This window comes from Pan paniscus, chromosome 5 (genome assembly GCF_029289425.2).
Source record: "Pan paniscus chromosome 5, NHGRI_mPanPan1-v2.0_pri, whole genome shotgun sequence".
Lineage (NCBI taxonomy): Eukaryota > Metazoa > Chordata > Mammalia > Primates > Hominidae > Pan > Pan paniscus.
This window is the reverse complement of record NC_073254.2, coordinates 146,014,676-146,030,719: the sequence shown is the minus strand read 5'-3', so window position 1 is coordinate 146,030,719 and position 16,044 is coordinate 146,014,676. Positions and strand designations below refer to the sequence as shown.

The following is a 16,044-nucleotide window of genomic DNA, read 5'->3' as shown; positions in this document are numbered from 1 at the left end:
TTAAGACCTATGCTCTAAAACCAAAATAGTTTGGAAGTAATCAGGTTTCTTTTTTATTTATGATTTCCAACTAAACAAATTATACTCTGAGCCTAGTGACATTTCAGGAATGGGAAACTGAACTTCCTGATTAATACGAAAATAAGCCTCATAATAGGAATCATAGTTTAGAAGACCTCAATTAGTAGTAATAACAAATAATTTCAAATATTTTTTAAGTGTTGGATAATTTTTAAGGATAATGTGACTAAAATTAATATTCCAACTTTCCAGAACTATTTGGACTAATCTTTGTGAACACCCAAAAAAGGGGCTAAGCTAAAATCTCATATTCCAAATTGAGTCAGTGACAAAGTTTCAAACTCACCTCCCATATAACCTCGAAACATTTTAAATAAGATGGTTTATAACAGAAAAACTGAAAATAAATCATCCTTGAATACTTTTAGATTTCCCCCCAGTGTACCACAAATCACATCCAGAAACCCAAACAAAATAATCAGTGAAATGTTTGAGATCTGCTGCTGAAATCCTGAACTACAAGACAAGAAAAAGAGACCAAAGCAGATAGCCTGATGTCTCTTTGCTTGGGCAGCACTAGACTTTTAGAGGTCCTAAGCTGTGCACATTAATACTCTGAGTCCATAAAAGTCAGCAGTAACACTAAAATAATAATAATAATAATAAATACAGGCTCTGGTTAGAGAGAGAGGATCCGTTTACTGCCACCCTGCTGAGGTACATTTGACCACCAAAGGCAAGAAAGCTATTAGCATCCTGAATTAATGGGTATAGTGGTTTTCAAGCAAGATATTTTCATGATGGACACAATGTGGACTCAGCAAAGTTTCTCCTTCAAGAAAAATATAGCTTCTATTTCAAAGGGCACTGATTAGGCTTAATACCATTAAGGAACCATCAAGCATTTGTGTTGCTGTTACTGCTTTTAACTATCAGTTACTTTCTAAACCAAAAATTGTGGGTAGTCAACTTGAGCAACAGTCAACGGTTAGGAATGCAGGAGCAAATCCAAGGTACAAAAGAGCTTCAAATGTAGACAGGCCTTAAGGAGTTTGGAATCTTTCTAGGTTGTCAGGTCTTAGCCTTTCTTATCATCACTATTAGCATTGTTATTCCTTCCTTGTCTGGAATTTCTAAATAAAAATTTATTTCCCTCATCACATCCCCCCTGAAGACAACTAGATATGACACAATTTTAGAAATTCTCAATATGGTTTATTAGTGGCAATGTAAATCGATGACAATCAAAAACCAAATAAACATATCTACCAAATAAATAAATTCTTAACTACTATTAATTGCATATAATATATCCAGCAGATGTTTTAAAAGTCAACAATATTAATTCCCTTTGTAGATTAATTGTAAAAAAATAACTGTTTTGAGTCTATCTCCATCAGTACTTGAAAGTACAAATATACATTAAATAAGATTATAAAGACTGTAATACATACAACAAAAAAGTCTATAAAACAAAGATAACTTTAAAAGCATTGCTCAATTTACTTTGTAGCTTTTCTATATAAAATATTTTAAAACCGTACCTATTTTCTGGATCATACATGAAAGTTCACATCCAGATGTCTTTTTAAATCAAATTCTTATTCTTTCTTCATTGTCAAAATCTTAATTTTCATTCCTGGGTGGATTTTTCTTCCTTGGCAATTCTTTTTGTTACCCCACTAAAATATTTCTCACGGAAGGAATTATGACCTTGGTATGGCAGAAAATGATCACTTAGCAGATGTGAATACTGGTCCCGATTCTGTTTGGTTGGAAAATACAAAATGTAAAAATTATTTCTTTAGTTAGCTTATACCAAAGCAGTTGTTTACCTTAAGCAAAATCTTAAGCAAAATCTCACTCTCTAGTGCATATTTATCTTCCTTCACTACTTGAATTGAAATATACCATCACTTTACATCCTTATCATGCTTGGATATCCAAAGTGTTTTCATTTACCTCATTAAAGCCTCACAAAAGACCTCTGTACAGAGGACAAATTTCTTTTTTTCTTTCTTTTTTTTTTTGCCTCAGGGCAAAGAGAGTGGTTCCAAGTAACAGAGTCAAGGCTATAACTTTCTTCTGATTCCCAGTTCAGCACACACTGAAGTCATCTGTGCCTATGGATAAAAAGTACTAAACAAGGAAGCTTCTACTCAAGAAAAAGGTGTGAACCAACAAAATAATGCATTTGTGTGAGGTCATACAGACACACAAAATTGTCTGGGGGTATTTCTACATTCAGTTAATGAAATAAACAATTCGTGGAAACTTTAAGTGAACATAGTAGATGAAGATACAGGCTAAACAAGAGATTTCCATACTTGTAGACTTCACAGACAAGTAAGGACTACTGCTCAGACTGACGTCTAATGGTAATATCAACCTGGGTTAATGTCAAACATATTTTGGCTTAGAAAATTGAGGTTCCTGGCAGGAAACACTGAAACACTGGCTTCTCATCCAAGTGTGAAAAATATCTAATTAGACATAAAATTTCATTTCCCATGTGCTTCTATAAATTCATATTCAATTACACCTGGATTAATGTGATTTTTGAGGACAGGTATGGAGACTTAAATGGAAAACATGAAGCCTAATTTTTTATCCAGATTTCAGTATCAAAATGGTAGCTAAAAATATAAAAATATATCTGGAATATAACAATCCTCAAAATATTTTTTCATTTTTGCAAAAATATTTTTGCCTGTATAAAATGAGTACCTTCATTTTTCCATCATACCTAGCATTAATTAAAAAAATCCAGGTTTAGCCAAAATAATGTTGGCACATTTGTTTATTCAGAAACTGTTTTTGCCACATATATTTTTAAAATCACACCAAAAACCCAGATTATTAAAAATTAAACATGCCCAGATTTCCTGATTCATCAAAGAGAAATAGGTAGCTACTGAAATTTTATGGCACCCAAGTATATTACAGTTCCAAATTCCTGCAAACACATGAAAACATGTTAAAGGTTACTATTAATAACTTCAGTCTACATACAATCCCCAAAAAGATAAATTTTAGAGAGTCAATGTGTAGGTATACAACTAAAGATACCAAATGAAAGGTAACATTTGCTGGTTATTTTGTATGGACCAAAAACAATACTAAATGCTTTATATGTACTACCTAACAAAACTTGTCAGCTCTAAGAAATAAGTAAACGATTAGTACCACTTTACAGATGAGGAATTACTTAAGAGTACAGGTCCAAGATAATCCACCTGGTAAGTGGCAGAGCTAGGCTTTGAACACAGATCTGTTTGACTTTAAAGACTGCACCCTTAATTACAACGTAATGAGGTTTTCTCCAAAAGAGCTATCTTTTTCCCCAACTCAAGAAGCAGGAGGAGCTCTGAGAATATAGGTGATGGACTAAGGCCATGACAGCTGAGCAGCCCACCAAGAAAGAAGTAGAACTGGATGAGAGGTCTTACTAATGAAGGCCTATTAACTAAGGATATATTTCAATGGCACAGACTTTTCATATCAAGAGGAGGTATAAGAGCCACAGGGAAGCTGAAGGATAACAAAACCCTGAAAGAACAGGTGACTCCACAGGTAGACTCAAGTCTGGTCCACATATCAGGACTGTGCCAGGATAACGGCAACACAGAACAATGTTCCACCATTTAACGTCAACTACTTCAACTTTAATCAAAAGTCTGACTGAAGTCCATCAACTACTCCTCCAGGTATTCAAAATTCTGTCCTTATGTCAGTAAGATCACTAGAAAACTTGATCACTTCCTAAGCTGTGTTAGCTTAATCCTGGCAGAATGTTTTTCTTCGGTTTTTATTTTAAAGCTATGTCCAGATGCTGTCATCTTTTCAGCTACTATGTTGATCCTCACAATTATTGGCATTGTTCCCCATCCAGTCATCAAAATCAGAAACCTGCGTCAAATCCCTCTTCTCAGATTTGGTCAGTCCTAAAATCTTAACTCGTATATCCTAAACATCTCAAATCCACTTCTCTCCACTCATAACTCCAACATTTAATCTAGGCCTCCCTCATCCCCGCCTCTTTTCCGTAAATGGCCAGCTGCCCTGCCTCCAGTGGTTCCTTCCCTAGTGTATTCTCCATACTGAGACCAAACCTAATTTATTAAAATGCAAATTTAATATGCCAACCGCTTGGCTAAAATCTAAATAAGTTCAAATTGTCCATAATTCTCAGGCTTTCCCTTGATATCTGGGGCTTACATTCAATTACCTATCACTTTGCAGAATGACATCTCACTTTCCTCTGTACAAGGGGAATCAGAATGCAGTCAGGTATTCTAGCTCTGCCCTCATGTCCACTATTCTCCTCATGGCCCCTCTAGGCCATGCAAGATCACCTCCCCCTCAAACTGCCTGTGGATTACTTCATGGAATATTCTAGAACTGCAGTAGTAAGGAGGCTAAGGTAGGACAGAAACGTGATTCCAGCAAGCTGACCCAGGCTCAATTACTAGCGTGCCTAGCTGACCTAAGCTGTGGTTATGCAGCTCACAAGAGGGAGGCAGAAGACAAAGCCCAAAGCACAATGGAAGATGGGCTTCCTCTATGGACCAAAGGAAGGGATTAATAAAATAGTTTATCTTTGACCAGAGGGATAGAAATAGGGCAACTATTGGTAATAAAATCAGAGAATATAAAGATTAGAGTCAGAGACTGGGAATGAACAGCAAAAGCCTGAAAAATCCAAAAGTAATGATTAAAATGTATGCTAACGATTATTGAGAAAACATTCACTACTTAAGACATTCTTTTCTGTAATAGTTTAGACCTCTCAGAATAAAGGCAAAATAAGCCCTTAACCGACCATGTGTTCTATTCAGTGCTATGGGGACATGGTGGCAAAGACATACATGCTACTGGAGAAGGTGGGAAAGATCATTAACCTTAGAAATGCAACTCCTGGGGAGAAAATCCTATTTTCTTATTTCCCAGGTAGTAGAGCAGAATCAGTGTGAAGTGTATGTTTGGGTTCTGTGCTAAAATGTCCCCTTTCTAGAAGACCAAATGACTCCTGATTGCAAAACACAACATCTATCATTTATAACAGAAACTCTGGAAAACCCAAAAGCTCCAAATCCCTTACACAGCCAGAGATCTGGCAGGCGCCAGTCTATTATCTAGCAGCACAAGTCCTGCTTCGAGTAAGACATTCCAAGGACTTTGGCTACTATTTTCACTTAAGTGGAAAGACCATAGTTCATAAAATGTTTCTCACGAAACACTCAGTATGTCTATGGTCCAACACATATCACATATAATCATACATATAAATACCACATATCTATGAACAATACACATTTAAAATATACCCAGACCATACGAAATATACTATACTCTATGCAGCATTCAGAACTTTTATTACCTTAATGCTAAAAAAAAAATGGCAAACTCATTTTTTGTTTTCTCTTTTCTCTCTACCTCTCTTTCATCCTATCTTTGGTTTAGTTTGCCAGGGCTTACATCTGAGACGATGATATTCAACTCTACATATTTTTCATCACCTTTTCATGACTCTTCTCTATTCACATTCCCTGTGCATCTCAACCAGGAATATCTGCAAGTTTTTTTTTTTTCAGCACAGTATCTCAAAGGCCAAAGTGCTTACTTAAAAGGAGAAGAGTATCCTCAGCAAACACAATCTTTGATCTCCCCATTAACTCAAGCTCATCCCAGTGTTTGACTTTTGGTTTCGCTAACATTTCTAAATCTGTCTACCACTATTCATTGTGATATCACCTACGTATCATAAAACCCGAGTTCTGCCAATGTTTAGTAAGCAAAACCTATTTGATGGAAAAATAAAAACACACAAGAATTAGGAAATGGCAAGAGAGAAGACTATGGTGATAAAAAGACTACAATTTCCAAATTTCTTAACCATTGATAGTAATTAAGACGATATGAATAAAATATTAAGACTATTGACTATACTATTATCATTTTTTATAATCAGAAGAGTTTCTGTAGGTAAATTTGTGCTAGCCATAAATGGCTACATAAGGAAGATATACAGCATTCAGCCCTATCATTTATCCTTTTAAGACAATCAGCAATTGTAAACATTATAAGAAATACACAAGTTATGATTCAAGAAAGGAAGATATATTTCCTACCAACTATGTGTTATTACATAATTATTTAATTTTCTGTATCTTTTTGCAGAAAAGTATCATCTAAATTTTACAGATAGGGACATAATGGGGCTAAAGAGTTTAAATAATCCACCACAAATCACACAGCTGGTAAGTAGCATTGCCAGAATTGTAGCCTAAATCAGACTTCAAAACTCATGTTTTTCCCATTATGATTCTCTTTTTTTTTAGTAGAAATTACATCAAAACAATGGCTAAAGAGTTAATTTCCCACATGGTGGATTAGTGGGTCATTCAAAATAGAGTTTGACATTTAGAGGACATTCCTCACTGAACAGCAACATTATGGTAGCACATATTTCAGATCTAAAGTTTTAGGCAGGACTCCTTTAACCACTGTCCCACCCAGCCAATTTCCTGTCCTATCAGTACTGCTAATTCTAAACATAAACCACTCGAGGAATTTTAACACACTTGCCAAAGAAACCAAAGGAAGGCTTACAAATTGGTAGTTAACTTTCATGTGTACACTACCCTCTGCTGGCTGGAGCATAGCAATCCTTCTTTAGAGTACTTCCTGATGTGAACTGAAATAGCTTACAGCACAGCAGACCATGCATCTGCCAGGAGCACCGTTTTGATAGCTGTTTGTGAGTCCCGGATTGCTGTAAACATCGAGAGTCCCACAGTCCCAACATGACCAGGCTGGCCTTTTCCTCAGGGAATGTTAGCATTTATTCACACCATTTCATTTTTAAATAATGATGGAGAAATAGACAACTACATATTCACCTCAGCGATTCTAACGTGTAACACTGTCTCAGTGTCCGACCTAAAATTCCAAACTACTCTCTAGAACAAGAAAGAAAGGTATATAAACGTGACCTTATTCAAGTCAATCTATGTTTACAACTATATATCAAAAATACAGCATTAAAAAGAACCAAAAAAGATGCTAAAACGATTTCAGCCACTTATAATAAATTTTAATCTAATGGGGAATTCATTCTCAAGAAAATAAATCAAGCTGTATGTTCTGTAGTCACATTTGAAACTGCTGCTTTAAACGCAACTCATGACCCTCTGGATTATACTGTGAGAATACATATATAAAAAAACGTTTCTCAAACTGACCATCATAAACTGCTCAGACTTCCAACATACGAAAGATTCTTCATTGAGAATTCCACTTAGATAAAACTATCCTCCTAATTACTGCCTTCTCCCAGAATTTGCTATTCTCTTTTATCACCTCCTTCTTAAATAAAGGGAAGGTGTTATAATTTTCCACAATACGTCAATTCAGCTGCTTTACTGGTTTGCTTCTCATGAGAAATGAGGCCTAGGGATCATAGGATTAAAATGTTTTGTCCCACTGATTTTTGAAGAGTAGTATCAGGGTAATGATAAAATTCAATGTATTTTCAAACAGAAAACTTTTGGCTACCATAACTATCTGTTCCTACTCTTCCTTTAAATGGATGATTTAAATACCACTGATGTGATTGTTTTTATTCTAGAATGGCCTAGAGTAATCACTTAAAAGTCAGTATTCTTTCCATAAATATTTATTGCATCGTGAGCAAAAGAGTCAAGTTCCGTGAATTCACAGAGCTTGTACAGTGGTGGGAGAGACAGACATTAAACAATGTACATCCAGACATATACTTACAAACTGTGATTAAACACTGGCAAGAAAAGAATATGGGAAGAATAGAAGGAAACACCTATCCAGAAGCGGTGAAGGGAAAGGACAAGAAAGGCTTCTCTCAGGAAGTGACATTTATCTGAGACCTAAAGGATGAATTAAATTTACTCATATGAAAAGAGGGGAAGAAAACATTCTAGGAAAAGGAAACACAGTGCGTGTGAGAAGACTCTGAGACTAAAAGGAGGTAAATCCATTCTGGGACCTGAAAGACTACGGCCAGGGTGGATAACAACTGGTAAGCAAAAGGGAAGGTGGCACAAGATGAGACTGGACAGGCCAGAAGTAGATCAGGCTGACATAAAGGTTATGTAAAGGATTCTGAATTTTATTCTAAATTCCGCAGAAAGCCATTGATGAGATTTAAGCAGAGGAGTTTCCTTATCTATTTATATTCTGAAAGATACTCTGGCCACCATGTAGGGCATGGAATGGAGGGAGAAACTGCAGAAGCAGAGAAATCAGTAGAAGATTATTACAGCAGCCTAAGAAAGCAGTACTGCCCCATGGTCCTGGGAGTAGGGATGGGGAATAAAAACATATACAAGAAAACAATCATCCGCTCAGTTGTCCCAAGCCAGATTTCTGAAACATCACCCTTAGCTCATCTCCCTCACCCCAATTATCCAATTAGTCACTGAGTCCTGCCATATCTACCTCCCCCCAAAATTCTCAATTCCAACAAGTCCCCTACAATCTCTATTCTAGCTTCCTTGGTTTATAGTCTCACCATCTTTGCCTGACTATTCCAGGAGCCCCCTCAGTGGTATCACAGCTAACTTTCCACAGCTCAAATTCACTAACACAGTGAAGCTAGGAGGACCTTCACAGAACACAGAGCTTCTGCCACTCTCCAAACATCCCTATGGGCTTGCCCTTTTACCAACAGGATAAACTTGAAACTGTTCAGTAGGTAAGGTCCCTCAACACTGGGCTTCCCTCTCTTTAGTCTTCCAGGTCATCTCCAGCTGTTCCTCCCCCACTGCTCAGTATTTCCAGCTACACTGAAGTCCAGGGTTCCCCACATATACCACAATGCCTCTCATGCTTCTGTATCTTGCTTAAATTTTTGGCTTTCCAACCAAATTCCCCATCTCTTTTGCCTCAAGCACCATCTCCTTAGGTAGGTGCTTTCCTATGTTCACACAACACCTCTCACAGATCACTACAGAACACAAGATGCTATGTTGGAATATGGTTTGAGTGGCCATTTCTCCTGATGTGCAAGTTTTCTAAGGATAAGAAGCCTTAGTCTGTTCAGCCCCAACACCTGACACGAATGGTCCCATAAACACATGTTGTGTGATGAAAACTATGGCCTTCCTCTCAAGGAACAGGTAATTAAGTAAGAGAAATAAAGTATACAAAAATAGGAAAAGTATATGAATGTAAAAAATGTTAAGCAAATGGCTTTTTTTCCTATTTCTCATCGTACCTTTTCTAAAAGTTCACCTGTCCTCAATTCTTACATTTAGTATCTGCTTATTTACTCAGCAAAAACAAAAACAAAAAAACTTGCATCCTTCTTTACAGAGCAAACAGCAGTTATCAGATACGAATTTCCTCAACCTCCTTGCCCCAACCACCATGCCCATCCTCTACTACAAACTGGCTCCTACTCGCTTCACTGTAAAGTCTCATCTCCTGCACCGCTCCCTATCAATATAATGATCAAGTCAAAATTCTCTCCTGGTGTCCCTTCATTGCCAAGAGTTAATTTAATAGAATTCCTGAAACTTCAGTGAAAATATCTAACGATGGTCATCAATTTATAAAATCACTATTCTTTAAAAATAAGATATTTCCACTTTCTAGAGGATGAAGTTGCAGAGCTCTATAGTCATTCAGCAGAAAACCAAATGGCTTCTATTTTAATTGTAGGTCAGGTTTAAGCTGTCCTTTTACTCACTGACAGTTCCTGATAATGAGATAATGATTTCTTCTACCTCCCTAGTATTAACCTTAAGTCATTTATAGTCTCAAAGTGACAGTAGTTTATACAAAACAGCAGCTTCATTGCAAACGCTTGAATACAAATGGCTTATGAAATTTATTCTATGATAAGTGAAAACCAGTGATGCTGTCACCATAGTGAAAGCCACCAAACTAGAAGTGTTCATCCAATTTTGTGGGGAAAAACTTTTTAGATTCATGGAACCGATTAAAGCTATGATATACATTCTTAAGTAAGGTGTGAGGAAGAAGGCAAAGAGATGGAAGAGAAAAACAATGGGTCGGTTTATTTTCTTTTAATCAACAGAGAGTGAAATGAAATGTAAATGACAGTGCTGAATATAATGGGGCTCAGTTCAGCTTCAGGGTAATTACCCATGTCCAGCTTTTGTTTAAAAATCCTGCTCTCCTTATCAAAGCTTCCCACTGTTCTACATCTGGTACTGGACAGTAGCTATAGAAACCACTTGTGCTAAAGTTATACAACTATAAACAGCACTAGGCCATTTCCAAACCAAGGACAAGCAGGTCAAAAGTCTGGCATCCAATACTATTAAGAGAAACCTCTAGCATTATTCTTAATGAGAACAAGGTACCATTGGAAATCTTCATCCTTGAATTAGGTATTTACATATAATCTATACTTTTTAAAAATTTCACTACATGATAGTAAGTTACCTAAAATCTATGAAAGTATTTTAATACGTATTAAAATCTTCATATCTAGAGTGCTCAAAATGAGTGACAATGATTAAACTTTGACATCTGGCACTCAACATGTAATTTCTTAATAATTATAAAAAAAACATTGGGGATATTAGTCCTTATCATGACAACACAGAAGTATTAACACTTTCTATATGCTATCTACTAGAATCTGTACTTTATAAAAGTCAAAACTTTATCTCAAATGATAAAAGAATACAAAGTCAACACACTAAACATTTAATGACTTGTTAGTTACTGTATCTAATATTTCATTAAAACTAAAAATCTTGTTTAACACTTTCTTGAGTAGCAATAAATGAGTAGCAGACCAAAACATGTGCAGGCATGCACATATATATGCTCTCACTTTAATGTAGAGACTATTCCTCTCCTAGGTGAGTTTTTTAAATTTCCATAATCCATTAAAATGAAAATAAAAATGAGTATGCATTTATACAAAGATCAAAACCAGGCAAACCTATATTGCTTAGGGATGAATTCAATAGTGGTAATATTACAAAAGAAAAGCAAGATAATGATTACCGTAACAGTCAGAATAGTGGTTACGTTGCAGGGGGAGGTATTTATGATCAACAATGGCCACAAAAGGGGGGATCTTCTGGAGTGCTGCATTACTCTATAACCTTGACCTTGGTGGCAGGTACATGGATGTTCACTTTATAATTACTAAAGTGTACATTTATGTCTTATGTAAAAAATACGCATTAAAAATCTCAGAGTTAGATTCTTAGAAGATCATAAAGTGGAAAGAGGACATAAGTTTACATGTGAATTTGAATAACACCAGAAAGATAACTCTAAGTTAAATAAACATATGACAAATAAGAAAAATACAAAAGTATACAATGAGGAAAATCTGTCACTCATGCAAGAATTATAAAAGAAGCTCTAAAGGATTATGTTGATTCCACATAGAAACTTCCCATTTCTCTAAATTATTCATACCTTGGAATCCCTGAGTTATATTTATATTTTCAACTGACCTATGCCTAAGATTCTTATAACACTAGTACTTTAAAAACTGTTTTACTGGCATAGCTTAAAAACATGCTAGAACCATAAAGACATGTGTTCTCTCAGGCTTCAGAGAACTGCTTATTTCTGCAAATAAAATAGTTCTTTCTAAACAGAACCATAAGATGCAGGATCCAGATATCTTAAATGCCTGCTTTCCTGGAGCTAGTGGGGAAGAGTTTTGCTTTTTCATGGTTTATCAAAAACAATAGTTTAAAACTATTATGATAGCATTAACTTAAAAAATCCCGTTTGACAAAATCATTTTATTTGCCTAAGTATAAAAGAAAAATGATCCTCCACGATGTAAACTCAAGAAAAAGTACCACAAACAGCAAAAGAAAATTCATTTGGAACTAAGTAGACCAAATGAACCTGAAAACTGAATTCAGGCAGCATGATATGCAGCATCACCAGGCTACTGTCTGCTTCTCCGACTCTTTTTTAAGTACCTCAAGTCAAGTCATAATTTATAAATAATGCAAATTGGTTTCTTTCTGACTTGCTATGCAAAATAATTTTTAAAAAGACTCTCTCTCTCAGATACACACATGAACTTTGATGGTGATAAATACTGGATTGTATGAAGACCTAGAATGAGTTTATGTCCAATACGTCTTTAGTGTCACCATGCCTTGTTTTTCTCACCAATAAATGAGGTTATTACCTATATCTATCTTACCCTTTGTTTTAAATGCTTCATATCTAATCTCTAATCTTTTATACCTCTAATCAAAAGGGAACCCACAGTTTTGGGAAGAGACAGGCAAAAATCACAATATATTTCAGAAAGAAAAGTCAATCAGAAGAGACTCACTTTAATTCAAATAGCTGTGAAAGAAAAACACAACCAACAACATTAATCCTGAGAAAGGATAATGTCTAAGGGAAATAGGCATCAGCATTATGCCAGCAAAACACCAGAGTTTATGATCAGCAACACTACTATCATTCTAATATGTAAACTATCATAAAGACTAATTTCTTCCACTTCAAGCCATCTATAAGTCATTTTCTGAAGTGACCTCAGTGTCTATTATCTCCTTTGTTTAAAAAAATACTGTTATAAAGTTAATGGTTCTTTTGTACTTCATAGCTTCAAAATCTTTCAGTCCTTTAGTTAAAACCCTCAGTTTTGGCCACACTCCATTATGATTAATGCATTCATCAGCTTCATGTTACTGGACTCTTTCATTCAATCCAAAATAAAAAATTACATAAACTGTCATCAACTGCCACTGTGACCTTCCAGTATTCCTCTTTTAAATAATCTAAACTATATGATGTAGCTATAAAAAAAAAGACAACTGATTTATACATTAAACTTTAGTCTAAATTAATAGCCATATAATATCTTGAATTAAACATACCCATACTTCAAAACTTCTCAAACCACTAGGAATATAAGGTAGCATGTCAGGTAAATAAACCACAAAATAAATAGGGCACATGATGGCCCACTTAATGTAATAGTAATTTAAAATAATTTTTTATTTTTAATCATGTATCTATTATAGAGTAGACTATAAAAGTTGCATGAATTTTTTGAAAAGATTTCAAGGAAATCTTGAAAAGGCTACCCTGGGTGCTCTTTTCATCTGTTCAAGTAGATTCTATGGAGAAGGTTGAGGGAGAATTGCTTCAGGTGACCGTCATTGAAAACGTAACTATTATACCTCAGTCTGTTGTGGACAACTCTGGAGATCAGCCTTTTATCCTATACATTTCATATAAGAAAAATGTTTTATAGAAGTAACCACTGTGACTACAACCACATATAGCAGCATCAACTACATGTTGTGTTAAGTGGGACAGCAAGATCTAGTAAAACAAACCGCCGGGCGCGGTGGCTCATGCCTGTAATCCCAGCACTTTGGGAGGCCGAGGCTGGCGGATCACGAGGTCAGGAAATCGAGACCATCCTGGCTAACATGGTGAAACCCCGTCTCTACTAAAAATACAAAAACGAAATTAGCCGGACGGGGTGGCAGGCGCCTGTAGTCCCAGCTACTTGGGAGGCTGAGGCAGGAGAATGGCGTGAACCCGGGAGGCGGAGCTTGCAGTGCGCTGAGATCCCGCCACTGCACTCCATCCCGGGCAACAGAGCGAGACTCCGTCTCAAAAAAAAAAAAAACCCAAAAAACCACATTCTACCATGGCCCCAAAAGTAACACTAGCTATACAGCAGGACAAGGAAAGACTATCTTTAAAAAAAACTAGTAATATGTCACTCAAGAATATTTACCTCTTAGAGCCTGGCGCGATGGCTCACGCCTGTAATCCCAGCACTTTGGGAGGCTGAGGCGGGCGGATCACGAGGTTAGGAGATCGAGACCATCCTGGCCAACATGGTGAAACCCCGTTTCTACTAAAAATACAAAAATTAGCTGGGCATGGTGGCGCGCGCCTGTAGTCCCAGCTACTCGGGAGGCTGAGGCAAGGAGAATCACTTGAACCCAGAAGGCGGAGGTTGCAGTGAGCCAAGATCACGCCACTGCACTCCAGCCTGGCAACAGAGTAAGACTCTATCTCAAAAAAATAAATAAAAACAAAACATAAAAAGAATATTTACCTTTTAATCTTGGCACATTCTAAAGGTAGAAATATGCTTCGGTAGAGAGGCAGCAAGATGTAGAAAAAAACGACACAGAATTTCAAGTACAAAGAGGAGTTTTGGTCTCAACTCTTCTACTTACTATTTAAGCAAAATAGGATAGTCCCAGGCTACTCTTCCTCATTTCTAAAATGGGGAAATTAATAAAGTCAAATGGATAGGGAAGTTTTATAAACAATAATGCATTATAAAAGTGTTACTCATCATTCACTTGGCTTTCAGAATATATCAACAAGGAATAATGAAAAACCCTGGCCCTTCTTATCAGGCAATTTCAAAATTTTAATACAGTTGTCAAGAATTTTCTTCTTTACTACATATGTGCCATAAGCAAGTCTGAAAACTATGACCAATAATCCAAAACTTCAACATTTTATAAAATGTCAATATTGCTTAGACAATTTTTGTTGTAACTTACATTTACACTTTTAAAAGAGGGATAGGGAGAATACTTTATAACAGCATACCAAGTGGGCCAAAAGTTATACTGAAGTTAAACCTAACAAGTGACAAATCAAAAATGAAGAGACACAGTATACAAAAGTGTAAAAATCTAAAACTAACAGTCTTCCATTGCCAAAATCAACAATGCTGAACAAGCCCAAGAATAATTTGTTAGAGGTGTGTGAGGACTGTTTGACAATTTTATGTCACCACTTGCATTATAAAGGATTGAGATCTTGCTGCAATTATATACATTCCTCTCCACACAAACAAAAAGGTAGAAATGAAGTAATTAATTAAAAATCAAACATGATTAACATGACAAAGTATTTTCGGTTACAGTAAACATCATACTAGTAAAAATTCACTAGTTAAATTTGATCTTATATAGGGAAGACCATTTCAAAAAATTACTTGAGGCTTTTCCTTGTTGTTGTTGTTTTAAATCAATTGGAAAAGAACAAAGTAAAATGATAAAAAGTAAACCTGACAAAAATGAGCACTGCCTTTACAGGTTTAAAAATACCAAAGGTGAGTACCCTCATTTATCATTTTAATATAGGACAAAAATTCTCAAAAGCCCAGTTTTCCTTGAGTCTCAAATAAATTTGCTCAGGGAAATATTATAAATCTGGGAAAAAATACCAGACTTTCTTAAACAAATAAAACTCAGTGGAAAGCAAGTATAAAAATTAGTCCACAATGGATCTTAATTTTTAAATTTTTCCATTAAAATAGAATGGCTGATTTATTATATGGCTCCATGAATTATTAAAGAGTCTCCACAGCTCTGTCCTCCTAATTCTTTGGAATACTATTTATGTAGGCCACATAATAAAGAATGCTAATGCCATTTACTTTACTTTCTAATATCACGACTTAAAACTGCAAAATCTACAGGTAATGTTTGTTTTTTACATGTATTACTCGTGTGCCTGGCACATAAATGTTAGTTACTATTATATTACTAACTCAAATGATTCTATTAAATGCTATGATTTCTAAGAGCTGTAATGTTACCATCTGAATTATCAAAATGCCTTACTTCCTTTAAAATACCAAAAGACAAACATATACATGAGAAGTAGTGACTAGGAGAGGAGACAAAAAAGCATCCTCTAACATACAACAGACTCCTCTTATTCAATGTGATGGGCATTGGTGATGGTTAGTGTAATGGAATGAATTCTGTTCTACCCTAAAATTCATATGTTAAGGCCCTAACCCTCAATATGACTGTATTTGAAGACAGGGCCTTTAAGGAGGTAATTATGCATAAATGAAATCTTAAAGGCAGGGCCTTAATCCAATAGGACTGTCATTCTTTTAAGAAGAGGAAGACAGTCGGGTAAGGCTGGAGGATGGCTTGAGCCCAGGAGTTTGAGGTTACAGTGAGGTGTAATAGTGCCACTGTATTCTAGCCTGGGTGATAGAGTGAGACACTGTCTAAA

General features: G+C 35.8%; 1 protein-coding gene across 2 annotated transcripts in view; it reads right to left on the bottom strand.

The window, feature by feature from the left end:
• Positions 1-1,214: 1,214 nt before the first annotated feature.
• The window catches only part of TRMT11 (tRNA methyltransferase 11 homolog), a 52,843-nt gene continuing 38,013 nt past the window's right edge, over positions 1,215-16,044 (bottom strand). For both annotated transcript variants that reach the window (XM_003827616.4, XM_008952959.5), the window contains exon 13: positions 1,215-1,786. In XM_003827616.4, coding sequence (XP_003827664.3) covers positions 1,655-1,786 — 132 coding nt within the window. In that variant the 3' untranslated portion in view covers positions 1,215-1,654. The remainder of the gene's footprint in view (positions 1,787-16,044) is intronic.